A 25455-nucleotide genomic window follows, 5' to 3' on the forward strand; every position below is an offset into this window, starting at 1 on the left:
AGCAGCGAACAGTTTTGACTGGGCTGAGCGGGAACTGTACTTCCTCAGTGGTAGGGAGGCGAGCAGGCCAGAGGTGGATGAACGCAGTGCCCTTGTTTGGGTGTAGGGCCTGATCAGAGCCTGGAGGTACTGAGGTGCCGTTCCCCTCACAGCTCCGTAGGCAAGCACCATGGTCTTGTAGCGGATGCGAGCTTCAACTGGAAGCCAGTGGAGAGAGCGGAGGAGCGGGGTGACGTGAGAGAACTTGGGAAGGTTGAACACCAGACGGGCTGCGGCGTTCTGGATGAGTTGTAGGGGTTTAATGGCACAGGCAGGGAGCCCAGCCAACAGCGAGTTGCAGTAATCCAGACGGGAGATGACAAGTGCCTGGATTAGGACCTGCGCCGCTTCCTGTGTGAGGCAGGGTCGTACTCTGCGGATGTTGTAGAGCATGAACCTACAGGAACGGGCCACCGCCTTGATGTTAGTTGAGAACGACAGGGTGTTGTCCAGGATCACGCCAAGGTTCTTAGCGCTCTGGGAGGAGGACACAATGGAGTTGTCAACCGTGATGGCGAGATCATGGAACGGGCAGTCCTTCCCCGGGAGGAAGAGCAGCTCCGTCTTGCCGAGGTTCAGCTTGAGGTGGTGATCCGTCATCCACACTGATATGTCTGCCAGACATGCAGAGATGCGATTCGCCACCTGGTCATCAGAAGGGGGAAAGGAGAAGATTAATTGTGTGTCGTCTGCATAGCAATGATAGGAGAGACCATGTGAGGTTATGACAGAGCCAAGTGACTTGGTGTATAGCGAGAATAGGAGAGGGCCTAGAACAGAGCCCTGGGGGACACCAGTGGTGAGAGCGCGTGGTGAGGAGACAGATTCTCGCCACGCCACCTGGTAGGAGCGACCTGTCAGTTAGGACGCAATCCAAGCGTGGGCCGCGCCGGAGATGCCCAACTCGGAGAGGGTGGAGAGGAGGATCTGATGGTTCACAGTATCGAAGGCGGCCGATAGGTCTAGACGGATGAGAGCAGAGGAGAGAGAGTTAGCTTTAGCAGTGCGGAGCGCCTCCGTGATGCAGAGAAGAGCAGTCTCAGTTGAATGACTAGTCTTGAAACCTGACTGATTTGGATCAAGAAGGTCATTCTGAGAGAGATAGCGGTAGAGCTGGCCAAGGACGGCACGTTCAAGAGTTTTGGAGAGAAAAGAAAGAAGGGATACTGGTCTGTAGTTGTTGACATCGGAGGGATCGAGTGTAGGTTTTTTCAGAAGGGGTGCAACTCTCGCTCTCTTGAGGACGGAAGGGACGTAGCCAGCGGTCAGGGATGAGTTGATGAGCGAGGTGAGGTAAGGGAGGAGGTCTCCGGAAATGGTCTGGAGAAGAGAGGAGGGGATAGGGTCAAGCGGGCAGGTTGTTGGGCGGCCGGCCGTCACGAGACGCGAGATTTCATCTGGAGAGAGAGGGGAGAAAGAGGTCAGAGCACAGGGTAGGGCAGTGTGAGCAGAACCAGCGGTGTCGTTTGACTTAGCAAACGAGGATCGGATGTCGTCGACCTTCTTTTCAAAATGGTTGACAAAGTCATCTGCAGAGAGGGAGGAGGGGGGGATTCAGGAGGGAGGAGAAGGTGGCAAAGAGCTTCCTAGGGTTAGAGGCAGATGCTTGGAATTTAGAGTGGTAGAAAGTGGCTTTAGCAGCAGAGACAGAGGAGGAAAATGTAGAGAGGAGGGAGTGAAAGGATGCCAGGTCCGCAGGGAGGCGAGTTTTCCTCCATTTCCGCTCGGCTGCCCGGAGCCCTGTTCTGTGAGCTCGCAATGAGTCGTCGAGCCACGGAGCGGGAGGGGAGGACCGAGCCGGCCTGGAGGATAGGGGACATAGAGAGTCAAAGGATGCAGAAAGGGAGGAGTGGAGGGTTGAGGAGGCAGAATCAGGAGATAGGTTGGAGAAGGTTTGAGCAGAGGGAAGAGATGATAGGATGGAAGAGGAGAGAGTAGCGGGGGAGAGAGAGCGAAGGTTGGGACGGCGCGATACCATCCGAGTAGGGGCAGTGTGGGAAGTGTTGGATGAGAGCGAGAGGGAAAAGGATACAAGGTAGTGGTCGGAGACTTGGAGGGGAGTTGCAATGGGGTTAGTGGAAGAACAGCATCTAGTAAAGATGAGGTCGAGCGTATTGCCTGCCTTGTGAGTAGGGGGGGAAGGTGAGAGGGTGAGGTCAAAAGAGGAGAGGAGTGGAAAGAAGGAGGCAGAGAGGAATGAGTCAAAGGTAGACGTGGGGAGGTTAAAGTCGCCCAGAACTGTGAGAGGTGAGCCGTCCTCAGGAAAGGAGCTTATCAAGGCATCAAGCTCATTGATGAACTCTCCGAGGAACCTGGAGGGCGATAAATGATAAGGATGTTAAGCTTGAAAGGGCTGGTAACTGTGACAGCATGGAATTCAAAGGAGGCGATAGACAGATGGGTAAGGGGAGAAAGAGAGAATGACCACTTGGGAGAGATGAGGATCCCGGTGTCACCACCCTGCTGACCAGAAGCTCTCGGGGTGTGCGAGAACACGTGGGCGGACGAGGAGCAGAGCAGTAGCAGTGCAGTGTTATCTGTGGTGATCCATGTTTCCGTCAGTGCCAAGAAGTCGAGGGACTGGAGGGAGGCATAGGCTGAGATGAACTCTGCCTTGTTGGCCGCAGATCGGCAGTTCCAGAGGCTACCGGAGACCTGGAACTCCACGTGGGTCGTGCGCGCTGGGACCACCAGATTAGGGTGGCCGCGGCCACGCGGTGTGGAGCGTTTGTATGGTCTGTGCAGAGAGGAGAGAACAGGGATAGACAGACACATAGTTGACAGGCTACAGAAGAGGCTACGCTAATGCAAGGAGATTGGTACGGCAAGTGGACTACACGTCTCGAATGTTCAGAAAGTTAAGCTTACGTAGCAAGAATCTTGTTGACTAAAATTATAAAATGATACAGTACTGCTGAAGTAGGCTAGCTGGCAGTGGCTGCGTTGTTGACACTACACTAATCAAGTCGTTCCGTTGAGTGTAATAGTTTATACAGTGCTACTATTCGGGGGCTAGCTGGCTAGCTAGCAGTGTTGATTACGTTACGTTGCGTTAAAAGAACGACAATAGCTGGCTAGCTGACCTAGAAAATCGCTCTAGACTACACAATTATCTTTGATACAAGGACGGCTATGTAGCTAGCTATGTAGCTAGCTACGATCAAGCAAATCAAACCGTTGTGCTGTAATGAAATGAAAATGTGATACTACCTGTGGAGCGAAGCGGAATGCGACCGGGTTGTTGTTAGCTAGCTGTTAGCTGTTAGCTAGCTAGCAGTGTCTCCTACGTTAAGGACGACAAATAGCTGGCTAGCTAACCTCGGTAAATTAAGATAATCACTCTAAGACTACACACTCTAAACTACACAATTATCTTGGATACGAAGACAGCAAAGACAACAATGTAGCTAGCTAACACTACACTAATCAAGTCGTTCAGTTGAGTGTAAATAGTTTCTAAGGTGCTGCTATACGATAGACGGTGGACGTTAGCTATGTGGCTAGCTGCAGTAGACTACGTTAGGACGACGAAATACGATAATTACGCAATTATCTTTGATACAAAGACGGCTATGTAGCTAGCTAAGAAGAAATTGCTAAGATTAGACAAATCAAACCGTTGTACTATAATGAAATGTAATGAAAAGTAATGAAAAGTAATACTACCTGCGGACCGAAGTGCGAATGCGACCGCTCGCTCCAACCCGGAAGTATACTTTAACTATACACTCATGTACATACTACCTCAATTAGCCTGACTAACCGGTGCCCCGCACATTGGCTACCCAGACTATCTGCATTGTGTCCCACCACCCACCAACCCCTCTTTTAAGCTACTGCTACTCTGTTTATTATATATGCATAGTCACTTCAACCATACCTACATGTACATACTACCTCAATTAGCCTGACTAACCGGTGCCCCGCACATTGGCTACCCAGACTATCTGCATTGTGTCCCACCACCCGCCAACCCCTCTTTTAAGCTACTGCTACTCTGTTTATTATATATGCATAGTCACTTCAACCATACCTACATGTACATACTGCCTCAATTAGCCCAACTAACCGGTGCCTGTATATAGCCTCGCTACTGTATATAGCCTCACTACTGTATATAGCCTCGCTACTGTATATAGCCTCGCTACTGTATATAGCCTCGCTACTGTTATAGCCTCTACTGTATATAGCCTCGCTACTGTATATAGCCTCACTACTGTATATAGCCTCACTACTGTGTATAGCCCCGCTACTGTATATAGCCTCACTACTGTATATAGCCTCACTACTGTATATAGCCTCGCTACTGTATATAGCTTCGCTACTGTATATAGCCTCACTACTGTATACAGCCTCCCTACTGTATATAGCCTCGCTACTGTATATAGCCTCGCTACTGTATATAGCCTCGCTACTGTTATAGCCTCACTACTGTTATAGCCTCGCTACTGTTATAGCCTCTCTACTGTATATAGCCTCACTACTGTGTATAGCCCCGCTACTGTTATAGCCTCACTACTGTTATAGCCTCGCTACTGTATATAGCCTCGCTACTGTATATAGCCTCGCTACTGTATATAGCCTCGCTACTGTATATAGCCTCACTACTGTTATAGCCTCTCTACTGTTATAGCCTCTCTACTGTATATACCCTCACTACTGTATATACCCTCACTACTGTATATAGCCTCACTACTGTATATAGCCTCACTACTGTATACAGCCTCGCTACTGTATATAGCCTCGCTACTGTATATAGCCTCGCTACTGTATACAGCCTCCCTACTGTATATAGCCTCGCTACTGTATATAGCCTCGCTACTGTATATAGCCTCGCTACTGTTATAGCCTCGCTACTGTTATAGCCTCTCTACTGTATATAGCCTCACTACTGTGTATAGCCCCGCTACTGTTATAGCCTCACTACTGTTATAGCCTCACTACTGTATATAGCCTCGCTACTGTATATAGCCTCGCTACTGTATATAGCCTCGCTACTGTATATAGCCTCACTACTGTTATAGCCTCTCTAATGTTATAGCCTCTCTACTGTATATACCCTCACTACTGTATATATAGCCTCACTACTGTATATATAGCTACTGTATATACTACTGTATATAGCCTCACTACTGTATAGCCTCTCTAATGTTATAGCCTCACTACTGTATATAGCCTCACTACTGTATATAGCCTTGCTACTGTATATAGCCTCAGCCTCACTACTGTATATAGCCTCACTACTGTATATAGCCTCACCACTGTATATAGACTCCCTACTGTATATAGCCTCACTACTGTATATAGCCTCACTACTGTATATAGCCTCACTACTGTATATAGACTCCCTACTGTATATAGCCTCACTACTGTATATAGCCTCACTACTGTATATAGCCTCGCTACTGTATATAGCCTCACCACTGTATATAGACTCCCTACTGTATATAGCCTCACTACTGTATATAGACTCCCTACTGTATATAGCCTCGCTACTGTATATAGCCTCACCACTGTATATAGACTCCCTACTGTATATAGCCTCACTACTGTTATTTTTCACTGTCTTTTTACTGTTGTTTTTTATTTCTTTACTTATCTATTGTTCACCTAATACCTATTTTTTACCTAAAAAAGTGCCTTGTTGGTTAGTAAGCATTTCACTGTAAGGTCTAGCCTGTTGTATTTGGCACATGTGACAAATAAACTTAGTTTTGATTTGAAATGGGTGCATCATTATATGTGTGCCTACGTGGGTGTATTAACGCTGCAACAGACCTGAAATTTGCACAGTGCCCCAAGAAATTTGAGAGAATATTGAGAGCGATCGACTACCGGAACCCTGTGATGCGACGAATGCTCCAAGCGAAACAACTGTGGACTCTAGCGTGCATGTGGTGTGAGCGTGCCCAGGCATGTTCTTGTGTTTTATTCTGTGTTGCTTTTATCCTGTAACGCCCTTTTAATACTAAGAAAAAATAAATATATTGTCTGCCTGTGTCTGTGGTAATTGGGATTGAAAGAACCTTGGTTTTTGACACGTATACGATCCATGAATATTACAATCAAACCGGAGTCAATAAAGAATGGCTCCATAAATGAGATGATCTGCTCAGGGAGAGTGTAAAATGTAACAACTCTTTGTTCTGTGAAATATCAAGTTGGAAATCATTTCATTTTTTTTCCTCTGAGAAACCATTTTCATTTTCTTTTCTACTCAAACTCATTTCACTTCCTCAAACTCTCGTGACTCATTCATGAAGCACAAAAGGCTGCAACAGCACTCGAGCAATCAATGCACACCTGTCTTAAACTGACCGATGGAGGCCATTTTGTGACTGCTGTTCAGAATCATGACTCCAGCCAATCAATTAAAGCCCTGAGCCATAGTGACATCTAACAGCTGCTGGGGCTGTGTAGTGGAGACTTTGGCTTGGCCACCGCCACCTATACTGAGGGACCTGATTCATTCATCGCAATCACTTTAAACAGTCCCCTATAACCCAATAAAGCTGCTTGTAACAGATGCTACAACCATATCCAAGGGTCCTTACATGGGGAGAAGAAGATTCAATTTGTATTGAAGGTCACTGGAGTCTCTGAGTCATTGAGGCATGAAAGCGTGGAAACTGGACTGGAACAAACTACAGTTTAGAAACTGTTCTGACAAGGCATCAAGGTTTTAGTCTTGATTGAGTGGGCCTATCAGGGGTTGGAGTGAGGCATAAACAAACCAATCGATGGAGAGGACAGTAAGACACATTCATGGTTTCTCCCACTCTTGGCTAGGCCTTCCCATCAGCCCTGGCATGCAGTGCCTTGAGCCGGGTCGGCTGCAAAGGCTTCTAGAACGTTGAGCACGGAAAACCCAGGGCAGGAAGTTGAAGACAGACGAAGGAAATGACAGTCAGTTTCTGCCTTCTAGTCAACCACAAGAGAGAGAGAGTCACATACAGAAACAGAGAGGAGAGAGAGAGAGAGAGAGAGAGAGAGAGTCACATACAGAAACAGAGAGGAGAGAGAGAGAGTCACATACAGAAACAGAGAGGAGAGAGTCACATACAGAAACAGAGAGGAGAGAGAGAGTCACATACAGAAACAGAGAGGAGAGAGTCACATACAGAAACAGAGAATAGAGGAGAGAGAGAGTCACATACAGAAACACAGAGAGAGAGAGAGTCACATACAGAAACAGAGAGGAGAGAGAGAGTCACATACAGAAACAGAGAGAGAGAGAGAGAGTCACACACAGAAACAGAGGAGAGAGAGAGTCACAAACAGAAACAGAGAGGGGAGAGAGAGTCACATACAGAAACAGAGAGGAGAGAGAGAGTCACAAACAGAAACAGAGAGGGGAGAGAGAGTCACATACAGAAACAGAGGAGAGAGAGAGGGTCACAAACAGAAACAGAGAGGGGAGAGAGAGTCACATACAGAAACAGAGAGGAGAGAGAGAGTCACATACAGAAACAGAGAGGAGAGAGAGAGAGTCACATACAGAAACAGAGAGGAGAGAGAGAGTCACATACAGAAACAGAGAGAGGGAGAGAGAGTCACATACAGAAACAGAGAGAGAGGAGAGATAGAGAGAGAGAGAGTCACATACAGAAACAGAGAGAGAGGAGAGAGAGTCACATACAGAAACAGAGAGGAGAGAGAGAGTCACATACAGAAACAGAGAGGAGAGAGAGTCACATACAGAAACAGATAGGAGAGAGAGAGTCACATACAGAAACAGAGAGAGAGAGAGAGAGAGTCACATACAGAAACAGAGAGGAGAGAGAGAGAGTCACATACAGAAACAGAGAGAGAGGAGAGAGAGAGAGTCACATACAGAAACAGAGAGGAGAGAGAGTCACATACAGAAACAGAGGAGAGAGAGTCACATACAGAAACAGAGAGAGAGGAGAGAGAGAGAGAGTCACATACAGAGAGAGAGGAGAGAGAGAGAGTCACATACAGAAACAGAGAGGAGAGAGAGAGAGAGTCACATACAGAAACAGAGAGAGAGGAGAGAGAGAGAGTCACATACAGAAACAGAGAGGAGAGAGAGTCACATACAGAAACAGAGGAGAGAGAGTCACATACAGAAACAGAGAGAGAGGAGAGAGAGAGAGAGTCACATACAGAGAGAGAGGAGAGAGAGAGAGTCACATACAGAAACAGAGAGGAGAGAGAGTCACATACAGAAACAGAGAGAAGAGAGAGTCACATACAGAAACACAGAGAGGAGAGAGAGCAGGAGTGATAGTGAAAGGACAGGCAATTGTCTCGCCTCCTCAGAGGTCCCCTGAAATGGCGTCTTGAGAGTACAGGGGAGGGGAAAGTTCCACGGAAACGTCAATGTCCCCACACTCCCACAGAGAGAGACCAAGAAACCTGAAAGCAACAGAAGTACAGCGAAGCACTTTAGCTTACCCCTTAAGAGGCCTAAAGCTTTAGCCGCGGGACGCTAAAAATAAGATAGAAATACACTGCAGGACCCTAAAGAAAAGCTAGTTTCCTTTTTGCTCCCACTATTATTCCTCCTTGTCAACTGAAGTGGAGTTTGTTGGTTGAGTCCCTTCAGGACATGTTAAGAACTGTGTCGCGCATCGCAAGAGGGAGTGGTCATGCAGACATGGAAAAGATGTGCTACTGTATACAGGAAGATATAGGGCTACTATACAGCGAAGTGAAGACGCTATAAGGCCCATAACTCTATGCCTAGTAGGATATCTGTCTGACTCCATGTTGGATCTTTGACCTATATAAAGGTGGATGGTGGCTAATTATAGATACATGGTCATCCAGGTGTTACCATAAGGGTTGTGTTGATGGAGAAACCAGCCTCCCTGGAGAATCCTCTGCAGTGGACTGAAGAGGGTTGCAAAGACACTCATTGGGAATGAATGAGCTCTTTTTTTTCACGTGACTCTGCAATAATTGGGTTTAGTTCTCAGGGGAGCTGCCTCAATCAATGTGACAACACTGCAGGCTTTGTTCAAACAGGTCACCAGGATCGCATTGGGACCCTCCGGCCGGGCTGGCGCTGTACAGACAGACTGATCTGCAGTTGGATGGCTTCCAGTTCCCTTACTAAAACCTACTAACAGAATTGTGACCTTTTCATGCCCGTTGATGCAACTAGACAGACAAACTACCGCAGTAGTAGCATGTCGAAATGTAAAAGTCATGATTAACAAATCCCCAGTTAAAGTGTAGATAGACTTTAACAAGAAAAACAACTAACAGGACTGAATGTAAAAGTCATGATTAAAATGTTCCAATATGTTATGGAACAGTACAGTAAAGTATTTGTTTGATATCAGCAGAGAACTAGAACAAACCAGAAACAAACTCCCACTATTTTTAGTCGTCTTTAATGTAAAATTCATGCTTTAAAATACCCAGCATGCTACGCTGCAGTACAGTGAATTACGTGTGTAATATCTCTCCAGAGAATTAGGGCAGTCCCAAGTCTGACTAGCTCATTTGTCCCCACTCTGTAATCCATCATTAACATGGAGAAAATGGTTTCTGGGCGATACTTGAGCATTTGTCAAGTGTTCTTCCTCTGAGCCCTTCGGGTCGAGGGCTATCTACATCTCCATGGTTTATGTAAAACACCGTAGAATGAGGGAATGACACCTTGTGATGTTGCCTTAGAGGGGCGGGGCTTACAATTAAAGCCAGAGTCCACCTTAATTCATCTCTGTCACTAAGAACTGTTTCTCTCGTTAGGGTGAGATTGGAATAGAAACAGATATATTGTCATTACGGTAATGTGGAATGACATTTTGTTGAATTCTAAAGATGGCAAAGACAGAGTAGTGATGTGTTTATATTTATTTTGGGTGTGGGGGGTGTAGATCAGCTTAATATTAATATTGCAGATAGTTATGTCTCCTTATAGCAACCCAACCACACAGTCAGTGACTCACCTACACACGCATGTACAAACACAACAAAAAAGATAAACGCATGCACACACACACACACACACGCACACACACACACACACACACACCTTCACCTGACCAGCATTGTCAGCCCACTCATTTACCAGTGGTTTTCTGGGGAAATAAAAATCACTATTCCCCAAACAAACAGGTTCCTGCCGACTGTTTTCAACACAGGCCTTGTTTGATTATTTTCATAGTGCATAGATTGAATTGTGTGTGTGTGTGTGTTAGTGAGATTGTGTTTGTTGAGGATTGTGTTCTGTGTGTGTGTTAGTGAGAGTGTGTTTGTTGGAGATTGTGTGGTGTGTGTGTGTTAGTGAGTGTGTGTTTGTTGGGGATTGTGTGGTGTGTGTGTGTGTGTGTGTGTTAGTGAGAGTGTGTTTGTTGAGGATTTGTGTGTGTGTGTGTGTGTGTGTTAGTGAGAGTGTGTTTGTTGAGGATTGTGTGTGTCTGTGTGTGTGTTAGTAAGAGTGTGTTTGTTGTGTGTGTGTGTGTGTGTGTGTGTGTTAGTGAGAGTGTGTTTGTTGGGGATTGTGTGGTGTGTGTGTGTGTGTGTGTGTGTGTTAGTGAGATTGTGTTTGTTGAGGATTGTGTTCTGTGTGTGTGTTAGTGAGAGTGTGTTTGTTGTAGATTGTGTGGTGTGTGTGTGTTAGTGAGTGTGTGTTTGTTGGGGATTGTGTGTGTGTGTGTGTGTGTGTGTGTTAGTGAGAGTGTTTGTTGAGGATTGTGTTCTGTGTGTGTGTTAGTGAGAGTGTGTTTGTTGGAGATTGTGTGGTGTGTGTGTGTTAGTGAGAGTGTGTTTGTTGGGGATTGTGTGGTGTGTGTGTGTGTGTGTGTTAGTGAGAGTGTTTGTTGGGGATTGTGTGGTGTGTGTGTGTTAGTGAGAGTGTTTGTTGGGGATTGTGTGGTGTGTGTGTGTTAGTGAGATTGTGTTTGTTGGGGATTGTGTGGTGTGTGTGTGTCAGTGAGTGTGTTTGTTGGGGATTGTGTGGTGTGTGTGTGTTAGTGAGAGTGTTTGTTGGAGATTGTGTGGTGTGTGTGTGTTAGTGAGAGTGTGTTTGTTGGGGATTGTGTGGTGTGTGTGTGTTGGGGATTGTGTGGTGTGTGGGTGTGTTAGTGAGAGTGTGTTTGTTGGGGATTGTGTGGTGTGTGTGTGTTAGTGAGAGTGTGTTTGTTGGGGATTGTTGTGTGTGTGTGTGTGTGTGTGTGTGTGTGTGTGTGTGTGTGTGTGTGTGTGTGTGTGTGTGTGTGTGTGTGTGTGTGTGTGTGTGTGTGTGTGTGTGTGTGTGTGTGTGTGTGTGTGTGTGTGTGTGTGTGTGTTGGGGATTGTGTGGTGTGTGGGTGTGTTAGTGAGAGTGTGTCTGTTGGGGATTGTGTGGTGTGTGTGTGTTAGTGAGAGTGTAAGTTGGGGATTGTGTGGTGTGTGTGTGTTAGTGAGAGTGTGTTTGTTGGGGATTGTGTGGTGTGTGTGTGTTGGGGATTGTATGGTGTGTGGGTGTGAGAGTGTGTTTGTTGGGGATTGTGTGGTGTGTGTGTGTTGGGGATTGTGTGGTGTGTGGGTGTGTTAGTGAGAGTGTGTTTGTTGGGGATTGTGTGGTGTGTGTGTGTTAGTGAGAGTGTGTTTGCTGGGGATTGTATGCGTGTGTGTGTCTGTGTGTGTGTATGTGGTGGGGACGACAACTCTATTTTAAATGACATCCACGTCAGGTTATTCAAAAGCCAAGTGTGGATCGATGACAATTGAATGAGAGCGGGAGATGTCTGGACAGAAAACAGGAACAGTCACTGACCTTCCTCACGATACAGTGGATGAATAGCATCCATTAATCAAGTGACGGGGCTCAATAGTCTCCTTAGTCATTCATTTCCAGATAACGTACTTAAACCTGCCACTTCAGAAGCACTATAGAACACGGAGAAACAGAAAACAGGGTCGAGAAATCGTCGTCCGGCACACCGAATACGCTGATTCGGTGTGCGAGTTCATTAGAACGTGCGTTGAAGATGTCGTTCCCATAGCAACGATTAAAACATTCCCTAACCAGAAACCGTGGATTGATGGCAGCATCCGCGTGAAACTGAAAGCTAGAACCACGGCTTTTAATCAGGGCAAGGTGACTGGTAACATGACCGAATACAAACAGTGCAGCCTCCGCAAGGCTATCAAACAAGCTAAGCGCCAGTATAGAGACAAAGTAGAATCTCAATTCAACGGCTCAGACACAAGAGGTATGTGGCAGGGTCTACAGTCAATCACGGACTACAAGAAGAAAACCAGCCCAGTCACGGACCAGGATGTCTTGCTCCCAGGTAGACTAAATAACTTTTTTGCCCGCTTTGAGGACAATACAGTGCCACTGACACGGCCTACAACGAAAACATGCGGACTCTCCTTCACTTAAACGTGTTAACCCTCGCAAGGCTGCAGGCCCAGACGGCATCCCCAGCCACGCCCTCAGAGCATGCGCAGACCAGCTGGCCGGTGTGTTTACGGACATATTCAATCAATCCCTATACCAGTCTTCTGTTCCCACATGCTTCAAGAGGGCCACCATTGTTCCTGTTCCCAAGAAAGCTAAGGTAACTGAGCTTAACGACTACCGCCCCGTAGCACTCACTTCCGTCATCATGAAGTGCTTTGAGAGACTAGTCAAGGACCATATCACCTCCACCCTACCTGACACCCTAGACCCACTCCAATTTGCTTACCGCCCAAATAGGTCCACAGACGATGCAATCTCAACCACACTGCACACTGCCCTAACCCACCTGGACAAGAGGAATACCTATGTGAGAATGCTGTTCATCGACTACAGCTCGGCATTCAACACCATAGTACCCTCCAAGCTCGTCATCAAGCTCGAGACCCTGGGTCTCGACCCCGCCCTGTGCAACTGGGTACTGGACTTCCTGACGGGCCGCCCCCAGGTGGTGAGGGTAGGCAACAACATCTCCACCCCGCTGATCCTCAACACTGGGGCCCCACAAGGGTGCGTTCTGAGCCCTCTCCTGTACTCCCTGTTCACCCACGACTGTGTGGCCACGCACGCCTCCAACTCAATCATCAAGTTTACGGACGACACAACAGTGGTAGGCTTGATTACCAACAACGACGAGACGGCCTGCAGGGAGGAGGTGAGGGCCCTCGGAGTGTGGTGTCAGGAAAATAACCTCACACTCAACATCAACAAAACTAAGGAGATGATTGTGGACTTCAGGAAACAGCAGAGGGAACACCCCCCTATCCATATCGACGGAACAGTAGTGGAGAGGGTAGTAAGTTTTAAGTTCCTCGGCATACACATCACAGACAAACTGAATTGGTCCACTCACACAGACAGCATCGTGAAGAAGGCGCAGCAGCGCCTCTTCAACCTCAGGAGGCTGAAGAAATTCGGCTTGTCACCAAAAGCACTCACAAACTTCTACAGATGCACAATCGAGAGCATCCTGGCGGGCTGTATCACCGCCTGGTACGGCAACTACTCCGCCCACAACCGTAAGGCTCTCCAGAGGGTAGTAAGGTCTGCACAACGCATCACCGGGGGCAAACTACCTGCCCTCCAGGACACCTACACCACCCGATGTTACAGGAAGGACATAAAGATCATCAAGGACAACAACCACCCGAGCCACTGCCTGTTCACCCCGCTATCATCCAGAAGGCGAGGTCAGTACAGGTGCATCAAAGCTGGGACCGAGAGACTAAAAAACAGCTTCTATCTCAAGGCCATCAGACTGTTAAACAGCCACCACTCACATTGAGTGGCTGCTGCCAACACACTGACACTGACTCAACTCCAGCCACTTTAATAATGGGAATTTATGGGAAATTATGTAAAATATATCACTAGCCACTCACTAAACAATGCTACCTAATATAATGTTTACATACCCTACATGATTCATCTCATATGCATACGTATATACTGTACTCTATATCATCTACTGCATCTTTATGTAATACATGTATCACTAGCCACTTTAACTATGACACTTTGTTTACATACTCATCTCATATGTATATACTGTACTCTATATCATCTACTGCATCCTTATGTAATACATGTATCACTAGCCACTTTAACTATGCCACTTTGTTTACATACTCATCTCATATGTATATACTGTACTCGATACCATCTACTGTAGAGCCTATGCTGCTCTGTACCATCACTCATTCATATATCTTCATGTACATATTCTTTATTCCCTTACACTGTGTATAAGACAGTAGTTTTGGAATTGTTAGTTAGATTACTTGTTGGTTATTACTGCATTGTCGGAACTAGAAGCACAAGCATTTCGCTACACTCGCATTAACATCTGCTAACCATGTGTATGTAGGTGAATGCACCAATTTGTAAGTCGCTCTGGATAAGAGCGTCTGCTAAATGACTTAAATGTAAATGTAATGTAAATGTATGTGACAAATAAAATTTGATTTGATTTGATTTGACGATGAATGCCGCTTTCCCCTCAATTAAAAACCACACAGGAGGAGAAAGAATGTCCCCTTTCGCAAGCACTGAAATGACTCAGAGAAAGAGAGAGAGAGAGAGAGACGCTTGCAACAAGTGCAGACATCGAAGCGTCATTTTTTTTATTTTTTATGAAGTGTGAAATATCTGACAAAACAGCTCTTTCCTCCGGCGTAAAACAGATGGGTTTTGAGGCGTAATTGCGCTTGGAAAAATTCCAGCAACCTGATTCTGACAGCAACTGGTTGTGACAAGCGTTTACTGCTCAGACATGACTGTAGAAGGGTGGTGGCACCGCGGCTGTTTGCTGCTCAGACAGGGCTGTAGGAGGGCAGTGGCACCGCAGATGTTTGCTGCTCAGACAGGGCTGTAGGAGGGTGGTGGCACCGCGGATGTTTGCTGCTCAGACAGGGCTGTAGGAGGGCAGTGGCACCGCGGATGTTTGCTGCTCAGACAGGGCTGTAGGAGGGTGGTGGCACCGCGGCTGTTTGCTGCTCAGACAGGGCTGTAGAAGGGTGGTGGCACCGCGGCTGTTTGCTGCTCAGACAGGGCTGTAGGAGGGCAGTGGCACCGCGGCTGTTTGCTGCTCAGACAGGGCTGTAGGAGGGCAGTGGCACCGCGGCTGTTTGCTGCTCAGACAGGGCTGTAGGAGGGCAGTGGCACCGCGGATGTTTGCTGCTCAGACAGGGCTGTAAGGAGGGCAGTGGCACCGCAGATGTTTGCTGCTCAGACAGGGCTGTAGGAGGGCGGTGGCACAGCGGCTGTTTGCTACTCAGACAGGGCTGTAGGAGGGCGGTGGCACAGCGGCTGTTTGCTACTCAGACAGGGCTGTAGGAGGGCGGTGGCACAGCGGCTGTTTGCTACTCAGACAGGGCTGTAGGAGGGTGGTGGCACCGCGGCTGTTTGCTGTTCAGACAGGGCTGTAGGAGGGTGGTGGCACCGCGGCTGTTTGCTGCTCAGACAGGGCTGTAGGAGGGTGGTGGCACCGCGGCTGTTTGCTGCTCAGACAGGGCTGCTCATGCTGAAAACACAGTCCAGTTCAAAGTAAATGACACAAATGGCAGCTCAGATTTTTTTTATGTCGCACAGGTCTGTGTAAAGTACGGGCTGAGTAGTGCGTGACAATGCAATAGAATCCTACTAGAATCCTATGCATTCTGTTTTGGTATGTTGCATTGAAAGTGGCTAATATTACGTTGATTCGATCACAATTGCCACAGTAAAGGGAAACATTGATAGTGTTAACAAGGAAGACTTTAGAACCGTGCTCACCAACCTTTTCTAGGTCAGGATCACTTTGAGTCAAAATGCAGGCTGAGATCTACCGCTCCAAGTTTCTTTTTACATGACTTAAACATGTAAGCCTATGCAACATTAACCAATTAAAAACAGTACTGTAGCAATGACTTTTGTGCAGTAAGTTATAGACTCATAAACGCATATTTGCTTTGCTTTAATTGCACTGGCAATGCATTGTTGTTCGGGCCATATTTGTTTTTACAATTATATTTCTAAATTTGAGGTAGGCTATATAATCACACAGGTAATAGATCCGTGGTTGTATTACTTGTGAAGCACAGCAGAGTGAGCATACATTAAAATCATGAGCTTTTTATTTTATCGGGCTGATGGTGCCTGCGTCTGATGCTTAGTCTCGGCGGAGGGAGAGAGCCTCAGACTGAGGGTCTGCCTCTCAACATCCCACTACTCTTCCTTTCCTCCACTGACACTGACCAAAAAGGGAGACTGTCTTCCAGCTGATGGTGAAACTCGAGTCGCACCACATTATTTCTGCCTAATGCACAAATTCCTGTTGTTACTCCTAGAGTATGAACAGAGAAATTGAAAAAGTCCTCGATATTAAAAAGGACTCAAGCTGCTAATAATAACAAGCACGCAAGCCTGTAGATACACGTTCCTCCTCATTCATTACTGCTGCAGTGCTTGTTGTAGTGCTGAGTGGAAATGGGAAGAACATGCATTTTAAGTGTTGAGTACAAAGTGTTGACAGTGATGAGTAAGAACTGAAACATGAAGTCACTCATATAAACAGCAGCTCTTTGCTGTATTCGTTGACAGTCTCTCTCTCTAGTTTTAAACGCTTTGAAATCTCACAGTATCAATTTTGCTGGAGCTTTCTTTTATGCCTGCTAAGCTACTGCAGACACGGTCATCTGAGCCATCTGATTGGTCAGCGGTAGGCCAGTAGTGCACTTGATTTGCTCTCTGGGCCCGCCAGGAAGGCAGAGTTTGCACCTTCAGACACCTGAAATGGTTCAAAAAGGCAACATTTAATCCACCCGGTGCACAGGACAGCTGAATCAGGTGCACCTTCCTCCAACAGCCCAAGAACAACAAAAATAGGAACACAAGGCTTTATCATTGGGTTTTTTACAGAAATGTTTGGCGATCGACTAGGAATGTCTTAAAGATCGACCAGTTGATAGCGATCGACTAGGAATGTCTTGAAGATCGACCAGTTGATAGCGATCGACTAGGAATGTCTTAAAGATCGACCAGTTGATAGCGATCGACTAGGAATGTCTTGAAGATCGACCAGTTGATAGCGATCGACTAGGAATGTCTTAAAGATCGACCAGTTGATAGCGATCGACTAGGAATGTCTTGAAGATCGACCAGTTGATAGCGATCGACTAGGAATGTCTTAAAGATCGACCAGTTGATAGCGATCGACTAGGAATGTCTTAAAGATCGACCAGTTGATCTCGACTAAAGATCTTAAAGATCGACCAGTTGATAGCGATCGACTAGGAATGTCTTCGAAGATCGACCAGTTAAAGATCGACCAGCGATCGACTAGGAATGTCTTAAAGATCGACCAGTTGATAGCGATCGACTAGGAATGTCTTAAAGATCGACCAGTTGATAGCGATCGACTAGGAATGTCTTGAAGATCGACCAGTTGATAGCGATCGACTAGGAATGTCTTAAACCAGTTGATCGACGACTAGGAAGTTGACCAGTTGAGCGATCGACTAGGAATGTCTTAAAGATCGACCAGTTGATAGCGATCGACTAGGAATGTCTTAAAGATCGACGACGACAGTTGATAGCGACCAGTTGACTAGGAATGTCTTAAAGATCGACCAGTTGATAGCTAGGAATGTCTTAAAGATCGACCAGTTGATAGATCGAATGTCTTGAAGATCGACCAGTTGATAGCGATCGACTAGGAATGTCTTAAAGATCGACCAGTTGATAGCGATCGACTAGGAATGTCTTAAAGATCGACCAGTTGATAGCGATCGACTAGGAATGTCTTAAAGATCGACCAGTTGATAGCGATCGACTAGGAATGTCTTAAAGATCGACCAGTTGATAGCGATCGACTAGGAATGTCTTGAAGATCGACCAGTTGATAGCGATCGACTAGGAATGTCTTAAAGATCGACCAGTTGATAGCGATCGACTAGGAATGTCTTAAAGATCGACCAGTTGATAGCGATCGACTAGGAATGTCTTAAAGATCGACCAGTTGATAGCGATCGACTAGGAATGTCTTAAAGATCGACCAGTTGATAGCGATCGACTAGGAATGTCTTAAAGATCGACCAGTTGATAGCGATCGACCGGTTGGTGACCACAGCTCTAGAAAATTGAGTGAAGTTCAATCTTGTGTTTCTCTCTGTGGGCTGATGTTTCTGTGCGCACAGCTTGGTCACACTCATCCGGTCCCCTCTCGCCAGACACTGTGGCTGAGCACAACCTGTGTCACCTGTCCTCTTCCATTGCTGGCTTGAATCTTCTGAACAATGCTCCTCTCCTCAGGTGTGGGGTTATGACTCAGGTCCCTGACTAGCACACAGCTAGACAAACACTGAAAAGGAGATTAACCAAGTAAAGGAAGTCGCTCAAATAAGGAAACAAGAAATAAACGAAACACCACACGATAGGACACATATTTAAAGCCCTTCTAGGTTAATACATTCTAAATAAAGCACACATTGATGGAATAAAGTTTAAGGACTAAATTGAGTGACTTGCATTTCATCACCCAGACTGGTATGAGTAATTAGTACAGATTTGTGTCACTTTGAGACATATTTGCAAACTGAAGAAGGGTTACAAAATAAATCACCCTTAAATGCAATAATAACGTCCTTAATAACTAATTGTTTTGTGAACAATTCCAAATATGCGACAGGCACTTTAAAGACATACCTCACCAAATTTTCCCCCTCATATTCATCATCTCCAGCACGTTCATACCAGTGTTTACTTTACAAACGGCATCCAAGTGTCCCTTTAAGCACCTCTTTTTTTGTCTCTTTAACGAAGCTGCTCTGATTTAAGCACTGTCACAAAAAGTGAACTCTGGGCCAATTAGTAGATGAGGACAGTTGAGCGGGGAGATCACAGGCGGGCAGAGCAATCTGTAGATGCTGTTCAATGCCAACTCCACAACCGAGGAAGAGGAGGTGGAGAAATCGTGGGAGGATGGAGGAGAGGAGCTTATTTTACTGTCCATCTTCTTTTTCCGGCAGCGCTCCGCAGCCGGAAAAAGTTAATTTGAGGTCAATCACAGCTCTAACAGATAGATTGTAGCTGCGCTGCTCGGTACAACCATCTTGTCAGGAAGGCAACTTCTCTTCGCGCGCTCGCTTGATTTGAACCAACCTCTCCTTAACCTGCCTTTAAGCTATAATGGTAATTATCACACACACACACACACACACACACAAACGCAAACTGATGTCAGAAAAACTATGAAAGCGTGGTATTTTAAAGATGCCAAGTATATGTCATATCACCCCCCCATCCGTGTGCAAGCTACAGTCTGTACAACTACGACATCATCTCCCATCGCCCCCACACATAAATCAATTACCTTAAAGACGTTCTCCAGCTATTTGTTTTACTTTTACTGTTGGAAAGCAATATCCCAAATATACATACAGTGAAGTACACACACTAAAAGGCCAATAAAATGTTTGAGCAAAATAGTGTTGTTTTTAGACACTGTTGCAAACTTCAAGGAGCTGGTCTGATGGGGAGATGTGATGTCATCAGCCTCTCCCCTTTCTTGAGGAGCCATAGAGAACAAAAGAGGATACCTGGACCACCTATTGAGATGTGCCTTTTGTGAAGTCTATCACATGATAAATGATCTGCAAATGAGACTGGAGCAGGAGTTTACAGCCTTGCATGGAGTATTAGGAGTAGGACTTTAAAGCCTACACTGTTTAAGGGCAATGTTTCATTATGGTAAGGGGCTCAAGCAATCTGGAAAGTGTACCTAGGTGGGCCACTGCAGCCCCGTTGCAGTAACGGTGGTGGTCTGCTAGCTGTGTAACAGGTGTTAAAAACAACGACATGCTCATCTCATTTTCTCCATTATAAGCCGAGGGAACGAGCGGCTCGATCTAGACTGACCATGTTTACTCAAAGTCAGGGTGACTTTCCGGAATGTTCTCTGTGTGGTGGAGAGGGGGATGAGTGGGAGAGGAGGTGGGTTGGGGTGGGGGGGTTACCAAGAAAGATAAACACTGAAGCAGATGTCTGGCATGGGTCCTGGGATCCATCAACAGACTTATATCCTCTCTGTGTAGCAAGGGACCGCAGTGTGCAAATGAGTCTCTGAGCGAGAATGCCACTGCTGTAGTTCCCTGAGTCCCTCTTCAGATCAGTCACTTCTCCCTCTCTGTCCTTCAACTCACTATCCCTCCCTTCCTCTCCACGGGGTAGCATCCCCTTCTTTCTCTCTCCAGGCCCAGAGTACCTCTCCAGATCCCTCTCTTCTCCCTCTCCATCCCTCACCATCCCTCTCCTTCTCTCCCCAGGGTGTCATCCCCCTCTCCTCCCCCCTCGCTCTCTCTCTCTCCCTCTTGCAACCCAGGCTTTGGCTGTGATTATGATAGCCCTTCATTGTCCACTGGGAGAGGGACCAGGGCCATTAGCACTAGATCAATCTGACTGGGGGATTAGATCACATGCTGCTAGCTTAATACCCAGGTAGAATTGTTCATTTAAGTGTGTGTGCGCGCATGTGCGAGTGCCTGTGTGTGTGTGACGAACTACTGCTGGCAATGGATTTCCCATCAGATCATTGGTTAGAAAAGTAATTGTGGCTCCCTAATATGAGAACGGTGGTATCTGTTCTGTATCTGTCACTGAAAGAGGGAGAGGGTGTGTAACTCAGTGATTTGACCACAATGTGCTGGGGTTACACGAAGCAACTTGGACGCAGCTATGTTGCTTTTTGGATTGCTTCATGCAACAACCCCAGCAACTGATAAGCAATTCATCTGCAACTTGGTGGCATCCAGATCAGTTGCAAACGTTTCAACTTTTGTGAAACTCGTTGCAAACAACACAATCAAAACGAATGCTTTTGTCGCGTGATCCATTCGAAGGTACAGAACTCCGACCCAGTTGTCATGTCAACACAGCTGTCGCTCACGCTGCCTTGTTGCTGCCGGAACCGCCATCAAGGTTGATAGAAGCAACATAGTTAGTTAAACGGAAAAGTTGTAAAGGTTTATGTATGTGGTTTGGCTGTCAATAATTTTTTTTTTTTTTAAGTAAACCCAGACCAGTTTGAACTAGCTAGCCTGAGCTTAGTTAGTTGCTGGCCTAAGCTTAGTTTGTTGCTGGTTAGTTGTTGGTTAGTTAGTCGATAGCTAGCTAGCCAGCTGGAACAGTGCTGACAATTTCAACTTGGCTAGCTCCATTGTATAGACAGTATTTTTTTCTAAATCATTAAGGAAAAGGTTCGATAAACAAATGATTTGTGAAAATCACAATGAGGTGAGTTACCCATTAAATGACTGGGAGTTTACATATGGACTGTGCAACTCTTTTTATTTGTATAGCTTATTGAATCACTATGTAACGCAACAGATGCCATTGGTTTAGCATTTTCAAACCACAGTGTTGCATGCCATTTCAATGGTGTTTCAGTTGCTTCGTGTATCAGCAAAGTTGATTGAGATGATGTCACTTGCAACTGCAACAAACATTTCTTGAGAAACTCCAGCCTACATTCTCTCTTGACCTCTCAGTCTCTGTTCATCACCACCTCTTATTTACTCCATCTACACCTCTATTCTCTGTCCCTTTGGCTGCTCCAGCTACACCTCTTGTCTGTCCCATTGGCTGCTCCAGCTACACCTCTATTCTCTGTCCCATTGGCTGCTCCATCTACACCTCTATTCTCTGTCCCTTTGGCTGCTCCAGCTACACCTCTTCTCTGTCCCATTGGCTGCTCCAGCTACACCTCTATTCTCTGTCCCATTGGCTGCTCCATCTACACCTCTATTCTCTGTCCCATTGGCTGCTCCATCTACACCTCTATTCTCTGTCCCATTGGCTGCTCCATCTACACCTCTATTCTCTGTCCCTTTGGCTGCTCCATCTACACCTCTATTCTCTGTCCCATTGGCTGTTCCATCTACACCTCTATTCTCTGTCCCATTGGCTGCTCCATCTACACCTCTATTCTCTGTCCCATTGGCTGCTCCATCTACACCTCTATTCTCTGTCCCATTGGCTGCTCCATCTACACCTCTATTCTCTGTCCCATTGGCTGCTCCATCTACACCTCTATTCTCTGTCCCATTGGCTGCTCCATCTACACCTCTATTCTCTGTCCCATTGGCTGCTCCATCTACACCTCTATTCTCTGTCCCTTTGGCTGCTCCATCTACACCTCTATTCTCTGTCCCATTGGCTGCTCCATCTACACCTCTATTCTCTGTCCCATTGGCTGCTCCATCTACACCTCTATTCTCTGTCCCATTGGCTGCTCCATCTACACCTCTATTCTCTGTCCCATTGGCTGCTCCATCTACACCTCTATTCTCTGTCCCATTGGCTGCTCCATCTACACCTCTATTCTCTGTCCCATTGGCTGCTCCATCTACACCTCTATTCTCTGTCCCATTGGCTGCTCCATCTACACCTCTATTCTCTGTCCCATTGGCTGCTCCATCTACACCTCTATTCTCTGTCCCATTGGCTGCTCCATCTACACCTCTATTCTCTGTCCCATTGGCTGCTCCATCTACACCTCTATTCTCTGTCCCATTGGCTGCTCCATCTACACCTCTATTCTCTGTCCCATTGGCTGCTCCATCTACACCTCTATTCTCTGTCCCATTGGCTGCTCCATCTACACCTCTTCTCTGTCCCATTGGCTGCTCCATCTACACCTCTATTCTCTGTCCCTTTGGCTGCTCCATCTACACTCTATTCTCTGTCCCATTGGCTGCTCCAGCTACACCTCTATTCTCTGTCCCATTGGCTGCTCCAGCTACACCTCTATTCTCTGTCCCTTTGGCTGCTCCAGCTACACCTCTTCTCTGTCCCATTGGCTGCTCCAGCTACACCTCTACTCTGTCCCTTTGGCTGCTCCAGCTACACCTCTATTCTCTGTCCCTTTGGCTGCTCTCCCTCTTTTCTCTCGTTCCCATTGGCTGCTCCATCTGTCCACTCTCCCTCAGGTCTTCTGATGGTGTGCTGACGGTGGGGACAGTGTTGGTGAGCCGTGTGAACATCGGGGAGATGGAGGAGGGGGACATGGATCACATCACGGCCGACGTGCAGCAGGCCCAGAAGGTGAGGACGTGTGTGTGTGTTTGTATGAGAGTCGTTCCCCTCCAGATGTCTCAGCTAGCACTAATGCTTGCAGGATTAGTCTGTCACTGCTCAAGTGTCCCTTTCTCTGTCCCTTTGGCTTCCATCAAGCCCTTGGCAGCCCTTGGATCCTGTGTGTGTGTGCTGTGTGTGGGGGGGTAGAGTGTGTCCGAGAGGGATGGAGAGTGGGATTTGGACTCTCCAGATACTGCATATGTTTATCTGTCCGAGAGGGCAAGAGTGGGATGGCTGCTCCAGATACTGCATATGTTTATCTGTGTTGGCTGTCCAGCGGCGAGAGTGGGATAGGGACTCTGTCCCGAGAGGGCGAGAGAGGGATGGCTGCTCCAGGTACTGCACATGTTTATCCGTGTGTGTGTGGGGGGTGGAGTGTGGCGAGAGGGCGAGAGAGGGATAGGGACCCTTAGATACTGCATATGTTTATCGTGTGTGGGGGGTAGAGTGTGACGAGAGGGCGAGAGTGGGATAGGGACCCTTAGGTACTGCATATGTTTATCGTGTGTGTGTGGGGGGTAGAGTGTGACGAGAGGGCGAGAGGGGGATAGGGACTCTTAGATACTGCATATGTTTATGGTGTGGGGGGTGGACGTGTGGGGACAGTGTTGGGATAGGGACTCTTAGATACTGCATATGATGGAGGGGGGGACATGGACACAGAGGGCGACGTGCAGGATAGGGACTCTTAGATACTGCATATGTTTGTGTTGTGAGGGGGGTGAGAGTGACGAGGGCTCCAGATGTCCCTTAGGTACTGCATATGTTTATGCTTGCAGGATTAGTCTGTCACTGCTCAAGTGTCCCAATGAGATTCAGGGACCCTTACAGCCCTATGTTTATCTGTGTGTGTGTGTGGGGGGGGGTAGAGTGTGACGAGAGGGCGAGAGAGTGGGATAGGGACTCTTAGATACTGCATATGTTTATCGTGTGTGGGGGGGGTGGAGTGTGACAAGAGGGCGAGAGAGGGATAGGGACTCTTAGGTACTGCATATGTTTATCATGTGTGTGTGGGGGGGTAGAGTGTGACGAGAGGGCGAGAGAGGGACAGGGACTCTTAGATACTGCATATGTTTATCGTGTGTGTGAAGGGGGGGGTAGAGTGTGACGAGAGGGTGAGAGAGGGATAGGGACCCTTAGATACTGCATATGTTTATCATGTGTGTGGGGGGGGGTAGAGTGTGACGAGAGGGCGAGAGTGGGATAGGGACTCTTAGATACTGCATATGTTTATTATGTGTGGGGGGGTAGAGTGTGACGAGAGGGCGAGAGTGGGATAGGGACTCTTAGATACTGCATATGTTTATCATGTGTGTGTGTGGGGGGGGGGGGGGGGGTAGAGTGTGACGAGAGGGCGAGAGTGGGATAGGGACTCTTAGATACTGCATATGTTTATCATGTGTGTGGGGGGGTAGAGTGTGACGAGAGGGCGAGAGTGGGATAGGGACTCTTAGATACTGCATATGTTAATCATGTGTGGGGGGGGGTAGAGTGTGACGAGAGGGCGAGAGTGGGATAGGGACTCTTAGATACTGCATATGTTAATCATGTGTGTGTGGGGGGGTAGAGTGTGACGAGAGGGCGAGAGTGGGATAGGGACTCTTAGATACTGCATATGTTTATCATGTGTGTGGGGGGTAGAGTGTGACGAGAGGGCGAGAGTGGGATAGGGACTCTTAGATACTGCATATGTTTATGTGTGTGTGTGTGGGGGTGGGGGGTAGAGTGTGACGAGAGGGCGAGAGAGGGATAGGGACTCTTAGATACTGCATATGTTTATCGTGTGTGTGGGGGGGGGGGGTAGAGTGTGACGAGAGGGCGAGAGAGGGATAGGGACTCTTAGATACTGCATATGTTTATCGTGTGTGGGGGGGTAGAGTGTGACGAGAGGGCGAGAGAGGGATAGGGACCCTTAGATACTGCATATGTTTATCGTGTGTGTGTGGGGGGGCAGAGTGTGACGAGAGGGCGAGAATGGGATAGGGACTCTTAGATACTGCATATGTTTATCGTGTGTGTGTGGGGGGGTAGAGTGTGACGAGAGGGCAAGAGTGGGATGGGGACTCTTAGATACTGCATATGTTTATCGTGTGTGGGGGGGGTAGAGTGTGACGAGAGGGCGAGAGTGGGATAGGGACTCTTAGATACTGCATATGTTTATCATGTGTGTGTGCGTATGACATTTGCGTGTGTGTTGGGGAGAGAGAGAGAGCACAAGCCAGAGAAGCCATTGGCTCAGACAGCCTGAATGCTGTGTGTGATTATGTGCACAAAGAGCATTAGAGAATTAGAGAGAGGGAGCATCATACATCCTTCTATTTGTGTGGGATAGTCGGCTAAACCCCATGGCCTTATAGCCTTCCTACGAGACTCACCTCGTC

General features: G+C 47.2%; 1 protein-coding gene across 10 annotated transcripts in view; it reads left to right on the top strand.

Moving 5' to 3' along the window:
• LOC118373765 (type II inositol 3,4-bisphosphate 4-phosphatase) overlaps positions 1-25455 on the top strand; it is a 263035-nt gene that overhangs the window by 140244 nt on the left and 97336 nt on the right. For all 10 annotated transcript variants that reach the window (XR_008086480.1, XR_008086479.1, XM_052486795.1 and 7 more), the window contains one exon: positions 22927-23041. Coding sequence is in view for 8 of the 10 variants with exons in the window: in XM_052486795.1 (XP_052342755.1) it covers positions 22927-23041 (115 nt within the window). In the remaining 2 variants the exon portion in view is untranslated. The remainder of the gene's footprint in view (positions 1-22926; positions 23042-25455) is intronic.

Source organism: Oncorhynchus keta, chromosome 29, assembly GCF_023373465.1.
Source record: "Oncorhynchus keta strain PuntledgeMale-10-30-2019 chromosome 29, Oket_V2, whole genome shotgun sequence".
NCBI classification, from domain to species: Eukaryota; Metazoa; Chordata; class Actinopteri; order Salmoniformes; family Salmonidae; genus Oncorhynchus; species Oncorhynchus keta.